The following is a 10,674-nucleotide window of genomic DNA, read 5'->3' on the forward strand; positions in this document are numbered from 1 at the left end:
ATGATAAATCCTGCCAGTTCGTCCAGAGCAGACTTAGGGTTGGCAGCATCTTAATAGGTCTTCTCAGTTAGCCAAATAGCTACCAGAGAAATCTGGCCTCTCCCTTTTGGCCACCTACCATTGACCATCAAGACTCTGGCACCAGGCTCTTCCTTGTGCCTAACCTCATTCAGTCTTTCCTTGGGCTGGTGTAAACTTCTTTCTCCCAAGGGACTCAGCCAGTTTTTAAAGTTCTGCCATTGTGGCCCTGGGGTATAGGGTAAGAAGTAAAGGCAGGGCCTTAAGATTTTTATTTTCAAAACATTCCAAGTGAGGAAGCAGATGAGCTTATTCTCAACTTTTAGAAAGAGAGGTGTCCTGGGATTTGTGGCCTCAGCTCAAGAACCCACAACCTCACGCAACATGCTTCAAGACCAAGACTGAGTCACCCACAAATAAACTGAGTGACCTCAATACAAGCTAATCAGATTAGAAGCTTGCCTGCACAGTGCCCTGGCCTCTCCTCGTCCGGGCACCTGTAATGCTAGGCCAGCAGGTTTGTAGCTTAGCCAGGGCAGGGGTGGACCAAGACAGTTTAGAGCCTCTCACTCATTAAATGATGGCTCTTGATAAGTGTGGCCAAGCGTCAGGAACAGGAATGTCTGTGAAAGAGTATGGAACTCCAGAGGAGAGGGAATGCCTTTTCAGTTCTCACTGGATACAAGATTGGTCTGAAGGGAGAAAACTTCAGTCCTTACCCCTGATGGTATTATAACCTATCCTCCACATCAGAGGGTGAGTGTAAAGGGACATTAGCAAATGGTGTGCTCCAAGGATGGTGTGCAGTGGAGGATGAAGTGCAAGGGAAATGAAAACGTAAGGTCACGTAGAAACCTGTAACCAATGTTTATAGAGGCTTTATTCATAATTGCCCCAAACTGCCCAAATGTCCTTTACCTGGTATGTGTACACAAACGTTTGAACAATGGAATACTATGCAGCAATCAAAAGGAACACAATATGGGTGACTCTAATTCTTCTTAGTGACTGAAGCAAGACTCAAAAGGCTACATTTGTAATCCTATTTTTATAACACTCTGGAAAAGACCAAAGAGCAGAAAAAGATCAAGGACTGGGAGTGGCATGTAGTTGACTCTGAGGAAGCCTAAGGGAACTAACCTTCTGTGGTGATGGAACTGTTCTATCTCAGTTGTAGTGGTTGTTAAACAACATTTGTTGAAATACATAAAACTGTACACTAAAAAGGGTCAATTTTACTGTGTGTAAAATATCTCAATAAACCTGACTTTAAAAAAAGAAGAGAGACACAGCAAGCAGCATGTCAGAGGGGGGCTTAGTGAGCCCAGGAACTGCAGCCAGCCACACCAGGGAGGGGAGTAAGCAGGGAGCGGCCTTCATTTTCAGGAGACAGAGAATGCACAGACCCTGGACTTTTAGTTAGATGTTTTCCTTCTAGGAGGATACTAAAAAGCATGGCAGAGCTCTCTCAGGCAACAACATGCCTAAAAACAGAGCACTGCCTCCTAACTAACTCTGTCTCAAAGGCACAAGGGTTTGAGAAGTGTGTAGGACTAGGAACTACAGCTCATCAGGTGAAAATGAACACAAGAACTTAAACCTCAAGACGTGAGCTGTGGGCAAGACTTCAAAAATGCCTTGTTTTCCCAGTGATTTGAGGTTTATAATAGCCCAGAAAGGTCACAAGCTGTCACATCAATAAGCATGCAACATAAGTGGCTAAAATGCTGATCAAACTTTTTCTGGGAAGGTCAAGATGGTTTGGCTAATGGCCATAATTGACACTAATAATATAAGCATCTTAAATTTCAAGCTAATGCAGGTGTCCCACTTTACGTGAGGCAAGGTGACATGGGCAATACTTCCGTGGCATTTAAGTATGCAAAACAAAACAGAAAAAGATACAGGCTGACCCAAAATAACGTCAACACCTAAAGCATTTATTTGGATATTTTTAAACTTTTTACATATGATACATTCCAAATTTTACAAGTTGCCCACAGATATTAAAGTTATAGTCAATTTATTAAACAGATATGATTTTCCCTGATATGGAAAGCATGTCATATAAACATTTCTAAAATAAACACAATACATGCGGAACAAATCATAAAACTAAGATGATTCATTAGGTAGGGAAGACAACTACCTTGACAATGCACACACCAGAATACAAGTGTGTGTATGTTGCTATTTCATGTAAATTCATATTCTCTCAAAGACTCTCTGACATTCTCAGAGAATGGAGGCCAGGGATACCCTCTGTCTGGTAACCACAGGCTTCTATGAAGCTGGAGTATTGTTAAGACTCCATAAAAATGTCTATAATCCACTTACAGAGGGAATACCTGGTCTTATAATTTTAAGCTTAATCTGGGTGAACATGTGGAGAAAAGCCAAAAGAAGCTGGACATGAAAGCTGGGATGTGACAGAAGCCAAAATAAATACTAAGATCATTATATCATACACAAACAACCAGATCTTAAGAATGGAAGGAAGAATAGAAAAAGGGGCAGAAAGTGCTTTTAATTTGGATTTTCTTCCTGTTGGTCCTCCTCTCAGTTGGGTGAGCCAGTCCCAGTCAAGATGGCAAGAGGTGGTGGTTCCATCCACACACTGCCTTGGAGAGGGGGCTGAGTGGTGCTTCTGCCTCCCACCTTATTTGTGCTTCAGGTGTGGATCTCTGCCTCGCTCCTGGGTGTACTGCGGGGGGTGCAAACTCAGTGGAACGGAACTTGTGGATGCAGCTCAAAGCAAGCTGGGTGAGAGGATTCCACCCAACAATGGCTAAAAAGAAAACCTCCAAGAGCCCAAATTATTCATTTGACCCCTAGCCCCACCTTAGGGAGGCTCAGAGTTTATTCCTCCATTAAATCTGCCATCACTCTTGGTGAGTGTTCAAGCTTCCAGAGAATGTGTATCAAACAACAATGGTTGTGTGGTAGATACATAATGGTTATAAGCTATTTTACTAAGCGGCTATCATTCTAGGAAGGCACCTCTTAGTAAGATTTTTAAAAGAAAAAAAGCCTAGAAGGCATGGGGTGGGGAATCTCAACACACCAGGTTCTATTTCTCCACTAGTGTTTGACTCCAGATGCATACACATTTTCAATTTAGTTGTAGAAATGATACCAGAGAACAGTACTGTCTGAAAAACTAGGATATATTAATTTTCTTAAAAAGCCCTTTAATGAGATTTTTCTCTCAAAACCTAAAGTCTTGCTAAAAAGAGTCAATCTCCTATAGCACTGAAACAGCACCCAGCACACCGTCAATGCTCCCCGCGGGCCCCCTCACAAATGCCTCCCAGTGGACGGAGACAGGAAGACCAGCTTCACAGTCAACTGCTTGCTCCTTGAACGAGGAGAGCTTCAGCAGAGGGGAAAATCAACCTAGTCCCAGTGTTGAGTCACTGAGGGGGACCCCAAAGACCAGAGAGACTTGCCTTCCTGCCTCTGTCACACCGCTTTGGCCTGCAGTTCACTGCAATCACTCCTGTAAAATGGCTCAGGACTGAAACTTCCACAGAGGGCTGGAGTCTAGGGGACCAGGAAGAGAAGCTCCTCGCTGGGTCCTAAAACCCAACAGGTTGCATCTGAGGCAAACAACAAATGATGCAAGGGAATCTGTGGATGATGATTTCATCCAGTCCTTAGAGCCAGAAACTATAAAAATAAAACGGGGAGGAAAGCTTAAATAAAGAATTTATTTCCAAATTCAGGAGACCTAATTTCCTGCTCTTTTTCTTAAAAAGCCAACTGGGTTACAAAAATCAAAGTTTATGTTTTTGGTAGTGGGGTCCTTATAAATGCTGCCAGTCGATGCCGACCAGCGTCTGATTTGCTTCCTGTGCGTGTCCAATTTCCTCCGTGATGCTGTGCTGCTGCCAGAGCTTCTGAATCTTCTTAAATCGCTCCGTGCACAAGTGTAAAGGATTGCCCCGTCTGCAGAGAAGACGCACATCGTCAACATGTCCTCTCCTCCTGCATGGGACACCCCAGCCCTTCCTAACTGAGCAAGGGCTCCAAGTTACGCTGGTCTCAGACCCTCTGCAAAACTAATGCTCAGCAAGTGACTGTAGATTTTAATACCCGAGCCAGACTAGTGTCTGCTGAAAAGAAGAAATACAGAGGCTACACTTCCCCAAGGTGGGAGTGAGAGATAGGGTGGGGGTGGGACAGGAAGGTTTGAGTTGAGAGGCTAAATCTACCCCATTCGTTGTCCATTTTGTCAGTAAAATGTGGGAAAAAAAGAGACCCTCAAGGTAAGGAAGGAAAACTGCAGCAGAAAGAGTGTTCCTCAGAGTGCCGAGCCTCACAGCCACAGAGTCTAAGCAGGGAGCAGGCAGAGGAGGGACTTTAGGCTTCAGTTTACCCTTCAGCACAGGCTTTGGTGGTTTCACGTCTGGGCCACGGGCACTGAACTGTGCACCTGTACTGCCCAGTCAGAGCTCACTGCCCCCCACTCTCTAACCAGGGCTGCTCCTCCTGAAAGCACACACCCCTTGGCCAGGTGGAACCTGCCCCGTAACCAAGCAGCCAAGTGCCTCGGGGCGCTTATCTGCTCCTCTCCTTTGGTTTCTAGGCCTTTAATTTCCCTCCCTAAGGCTGCACAGTCATATCTAGGTCAAAACTTTTACTATCTTTTGAGGAAAAAGAGATAGTCTAAATAAAGCTCTTTAATAGTGCTTGTGGTAAATGCTGTTAGGATGTTGCTTAGGATACAAGAGAAACTACCAGAGTAGAAGTGACTAAGCAAAAATACAAAACAAAACAAAAAAAAACCAAAACTGTAACTCTGTTCTGATGAATGTTCTGAATCTTTTTGTCCCTTAGACATTTTTATGTAAGATAAGCATGTCTTTTATTAATTAAGATATGTTCTTTGATATCACATAAATAATGCCAAGGTCTTCCAGTATAAAGACACATAAGTCAGAATGGCCATATGGCAGTTTTCTGATACTGGGATGGCATGTGGCAATTCAAACAGTTCTCAGCAGTGATAAATGAACACAAGCCGCCCTCTGTCCCATTCTTTTCCTTATTTACCTGATGGCCCTCATGGCACTCTGGAGACTGGGAAAAGAATTGTCAAACTACGCAGTCACGGTGCCACACTTAGGAAAGGATCCACAGATCACTAAAGCCCACTCTGCCTTGGTTGTCAGTGGGGTCAACCTCAGGGCCACACGACTCATCTCACTGACCATGCACTGAAGGTCTGCAAAGACCCAGAGTCAGCCAACCCAGCCCCCCCAGGATAGGCCCTTACCTGAGTCCCTGGTCCGTCTCCCCATAGTCATCAAGGTAAGGAGGAGCATAAAAACAGCCTTTGGTTTTCCCAGCTAAAAATAGCACCTGACACTCCCGTACTCTGTGGAGAGACCATTTACACATACAGCATTTAGACATCAGCAAGCAAGGTTTGTAGGAGTCCTGGTGGTGCAGTGGTTGAGTGCTTGGCTGCTAACCTCAAGGCTGGGAGTTCGAACACACCAGCCACTCTGCAGGAGAAAGAAGAGGCAGTCGCTTCCGTAAAGATTTACAGCCTTGGAAACCCTATGAGGCAGTTCTATTCTGTCCCGTAGGGTCACTATGAGTTAGAGTCGACTTGACAGCAACAGGTTTAGTCTGGTTTAAGCAAGGCTTGAATTTAGTTCCAAATGGACTGAAGTCTTATAAAAATCAACAAAAGCAGTGCTGAAAGAGGAGGAACAGCATTTGCAGCAAAGAGACACTGAAGACTACCAGCACATTTGCCCAAGTTTTCAAAATAACTCAAATAGCCAGTTGGTAATTCAATACAGTGATGGGGAAGGACAGCTAGGATGGAAATTGACAACTCCAACGACAGTAATACTTACAAAATTGTTAAGTGTGAGACAGACAGTTAATGTTTCAACATAAAAATAGGTGCAGTTAATGTTTCAACATAAAAATAGATATTTTATCCACTATTATGAGGAAATTATTCACCTAAAAAATGGTGCACCACCATTATGAATTAGGTTGACTCGAGACACAAAGTGAGTCACTTTGTGCATGACCAAAAAATCTGGAAATAGACTACTTGTACATTTCTTCTGAGGGCGATTTAAAAATCTGTCCCTTGATCCTTTTGAGAGATTTGCCCGACATACATATTACAGTCTTTATATAACCAATCTTATTTTTTATTTCTCACTAGAAAATGAGCTCCACGAGGACAGAGATTTTGTTTGCTTTGTTAACTCCATTGCATTTGTTGAGGTGAATTCATGACTGTATTCCAGTACAGAGTAGGCACTAGATAAATCTTTGTTGAAGGCACGTAACTATACATGTCAGCTTGTGATATGTATGACAGAGATAAAATCCAAAAGTCATGATGATAAAATCCAAAAGTCATGATGATACAACAGAAGAACAATTCTGATTGGATTTGAGGAACAAATTGGGAATAGATGAAAGCTTCACATTAGAATGAGACATGAAGAAAGTAGAACAGAATTGTGACCTGGGAGGTGGGCAGAGTAGGAATTTATGATAACAGAAGAACCAACACAGAGTTAGCATGAACCAAATGTGAGATGTGAGGAGACAGGCTCTCCATATTCTTCAAATGAGTAAAATACACAAAAAACAGAGGTCTTAAAATTGTCTGCAATGTAGTAGTGTCATCCAAAGTTAGGATGCTCCTCCCTGCAGGCCTTACCTGAGGAAGATGCCCACCCCTGAGCCACAGGAGTAGGTGTGAGCTGTGCAGGCTCCCACGTCCTCCCCTTCCAGCTCTGTCTGGCAGCAGTAGCTCTGGGAGCACAGCAGGGTTCCACACACAAGGCACAGCGTGGGGGCTCTGCTCTTATCCCCACCTGACTTGGGGCACCTCCATGGGACAAAGAAAACACACATAATTTTTCTAAAATGGAAAAGAATTTTGCAGTATTAAGTAGAGCTGAAGATACATATATCCAGTGGCCTGGGGAAAATTATTCATAAAACGGCATACAGGGAAACTCACACAAGGACATAAAAGACCATGCCTTGGAAACAACCAAATAATCATCAATAGGAGAGAAAGATACATAAACTGTGCTTTGTCATGTAATAAAATACTAAGCACAGCAATAAAGTCAAGAGTGATGAATGTCAACATGGATAAATCTTACAAACAATGCTGAGTGAAGAAGGCTGTAGAACAGAGGAAGTACAATGCCATTTAAATAAAGTTTAAAACATACAAAATAATAAAATAGTTTCTCAAGAATATAAACAGATGCAGCTGACACACAAATGCACAGAAGTGCTCCAACCCACGTGTAGGACAGTGGATCTCTGCTGGGAGAAGAGGCGGTAACAGAGGAAGATGCACAGGGAGTGCATCCGGGGCCCAGGGAACATTTACTTCTTCACACTGCTCTACTATTCTTTATGCCACTTGTAGATGAAATATTTAATAATGTATTAAAAATCATCAAGGGCACCTGTTACTTTGAAGTGCAAATTGTTATTTAGGTAACATTTGTGAGTCAAACTTGCTCCTGCCCCCATGAAACAGGGAAGAATGACACTTGCACCAGAAGCTAGGCCATGATGTTAACGGTTTCCCCACCCAAACAAGATGAAGAACAAAAACCTCCTCAGATTCTCTGTAGAAAGATGAATGTTTTTAGTGGTAGTACAAGCTCAGTAATCTAATATCAAGACTTACGAGAAATTAGATGCTTGATTAATGAGGCTACTGTAGTCCTCTGGCAGGTCAATTAATTTGTTAGATTCTCTTGGATAGCTGAAAAAAAAATTAGGAAAAAAAAATCCAGTTAACCTGGAGTCATAGATATTGTAACGACAACAGGGTAACTCAATATTGTCAAAGAAAAGGAAGATTTTTGAATCTGAGTGATTGTGCACTACCACAGTGGTAGAAGAAGCCAGAAACAAACAAACAAACAAACAAAAAACCCCACTGCCAAGTCAATTTCAACTCGTAGCCATCCCCATTAGGTTTCCGAGGCAGTAAATCTTTATGGAGGTAGATTGCTCAATCTTCCTTCTGTGGAGTGGCTGGTGGGTTTGAACCACCAACTTTTTGGTTAGCAGTCAGATGCCTTAGGCACTGTGCCACCAGAGCTCCTTATAAGAAGCTAGAGTAATCAATTTTTTAAAAAAGCACCCTTATATGACACAACGCATTAGGGCATTTTTATTTGAAGAGCTCAGAATAAATTATCAGGACAGTGGTGATGGTACACAGTATCTGCCCCAACTGAAATGAAACTCACTACCACTGAGACGATTTCAACCCTCCCCTATAGCTACCCTATAAGACAGAGTAGAACTGCCTCACAGGGTTGCCAAGGCTATAAATCTCCACAGAAGCTGACTGCCACATCTTTCTCCACAGAGGTGGGTTTGAACCACTTACCTTTGTGTTAGCAGATGAGCACTTAACTCACTGTGCCACCAGGGCTTCTATATCTACACCTTTTACATACAAATCTGGTAGCTCTAGGAAGTGGGTCTTCTACCTAACCAACACAGTAATACAGACTCAACCACAGAACTTAGGATCTAGAAGACAGAGAGGATATGCACAGTTATTAGGGGTGATCTTAAGGCAGAAATGAGTTGGAGGAGAAAAGGCAGTAGTAGATGGATTTTCTTTAGAGACACCAGGCCACTTTGATTCTGTCACTCAAGTTAATTCAGACAAATTCAAATTCAAATTCAACTAGTATTTAAGGACCTGGTCTTAGGCACTTCACCTGTCTAGCAGGAGAGATGGAGAAGTACTTTACTTACTGCAAAGATAAGAAATGGATTTAATCTGAGGGGGTAAAATTTTAGATGGTAGTTCTTAGTCAGGGGCACATACCAAAACCACTTATGGAATTTTAAGGGAATATACATGCTGGAACCTTTCATGGTTAACAATCCACGTAAATCTAATTCCTAAATGCAAGGAATAATTAAATCCTCACTTTCCCACTTCTCCTGAATTTCTCATACCAGCTACTCACATGGTACTCCCTCTGACCCTAGCCACTTGGAGCTAGGGCAGACTTCACAAGTTAAAAAGACACTGTCCTAGGAGTTCCGGTAAGATGGAGGACAAGGCAGACAAGTGACATAGACCCTCTTCAACAAAGAAAAGAGAAACCAATTGATAGAGATACAGAAGATAATGCTGGAGCCCTGAGCTTTGAAAGGAACTAAACAGAAATGGATTAGGCACCAACTAGAGGAAAAACCTGAATGAAAACAATGAGTTCGGAGATGGTCAGAGCTGCGGACTGTCTGCTACTCTGATGGGAGCAACAACCTGAATATTTCCAAGTGGTGTTGGGACCTGAGTATTGACCTAAAGATCAGCCCTGGTCACCAAGGGCTACAGGATGACTGTGCTCGTGGCCTATGACTAGGAAGGGAAACAGCAGAGGGAGAAAACCTGAGCTATGGATTTTCTGCTGTCTGGAGGGCGCAGCCATTTTGATTGTTTATACGTGGCAGCCATTTTGGATATTTACAAGCGATAGCCATTTTGGATTTTAAAAGTGATAGCATTTTCATTCGGATTTCAGGGACCTAAGAATAGGCTGTTTGCCAAGGTCGGCAGGAACATATGAGAAGGTGACAACAAGAAAGGAGACAAGTGATGAGTATATAAATGCTGTCAACTAGCGAATAGAGAAGCACAGCACAGTACCCTGCTTGCGCAGATAACATACAACAAAACAAAGAAAACAAAAATCACGGGCAAGTCACTCCAACATACTATCACCAATTAAATATAAACACAAAACATCACAATGCCTCAGAGACAACAGAGCATCACAGTTCACTCAAACAAACAAGATAAAGCAGGAGAAACAAGGGACCAGTATACAAACCCAAAACACATCCCTGAGAAAGGTGCAGCATTGGAACTCCCTGGTAAGGAAGGTATCTTCAAAGAATTGAGAGACAGATCAAGGAAAAAATTGAGGAAAACACAGAGAAAACCCAACAATTTTGAAAGACAATACAAGAACAAAATGACAAAATAAATGAAAAATTAGAAATGATACAAAATCTACATACAGAAATCCAGAAGATTAGTACTAAATTTTCAGAAATAGATAAGACATTGCATAGGCAAAGGGCAAGAACTGAATCAATGGAAGACAGAATTAGTGAGACTGAAGGCAAATACCTGAACACTTCTTTGGAAAGGGATCAATCAGAAAAAAGATCAAAACAAAATGAAGAAAGCCTAAGGTTCATGTAGGATACCATCAAAAGGGATAATCTACATGTCATCAGAATTCCAGAACAGAAAGAGATAAATAAAACCACAAAGAAAATTATCAAAGATTTGTTAGAAGAGAATTTTCCTGGTATGATGGAAGATGATAATATATCCATTCAGGAAGTCCAATGAACCCCAAACAGGATCAACCCCAAAAGAAAATCACCAAGACGCATCATCATCAAACACCAAAACCAAAGACAAAGAATCATGAGAGCAGCATGGGAAAAATGAAAAGTTATCTATAAGGGGCAACTAATAAGACTATGTTCAGATTTCTCGGCGGAAACCATGCAGGTGAGCAGACAATGGGATGGTATATAGAAAACATTGAAAGAGAAAAATTTCCAACCAAGAATTATATACCCAGCAAAACTGTCCCT

The 10,674-nt window shown here is 42.2% G+C and overlaps 1 protein-coding gene across 1 annotated transcript in view; it reads right to left on the reverse strand.

Annotated features, from left to right (window-relative positions):
• Positions 1–3,824: 3,824 nt before the first annotated feature.
• The window catches only part of UBR2 (ubiquitin protein ligase E3 component n-recognin 2), a 140,774-nt gene continuing 133,924 nt past the window's right edge, over positions 3,825–10,674 (reverse strand). The window contains exons 44-47 of the mRNA XM_007936245.2: positions 7,715–7,792; positions 6,719–6,889; positions 5,297–5,398; positions 3,825–3,966 (exon numbers count right to left, since the gene is read on the reverse strand). Of these exons, the coding sequence (XP_007934436.1) occupies positions 3,825–3,966; positions 5,297–5,398; positions 6,719–6,889; positions 7,715–7,792 (493 nt within the window). The remainder of the gene's footprint in view (positions 3,967–5,296; positions 5,399–6,718; positions 6,890–7,714; positions 7,793–10,674) is intronic.

The sequence above is a fragment of the Orycteropus afer genome, unplaced genomic scaffold, assembly GCF_000298275.1.
Source record: "Orycteropus afer afer isolate SDZICR_OR568_19922 unplaced genomic scaffold, OryAfe1.0 scaffold00034, whole genome shotgun sequence".
Classification (NCBI taxonomy): domain Eukaryota; kingdom Metazoa; phylum Chordata; class Mammalia; order Tubulidentata; family Orycteropodidae; genus Orycteropus; species Orycteropus afer.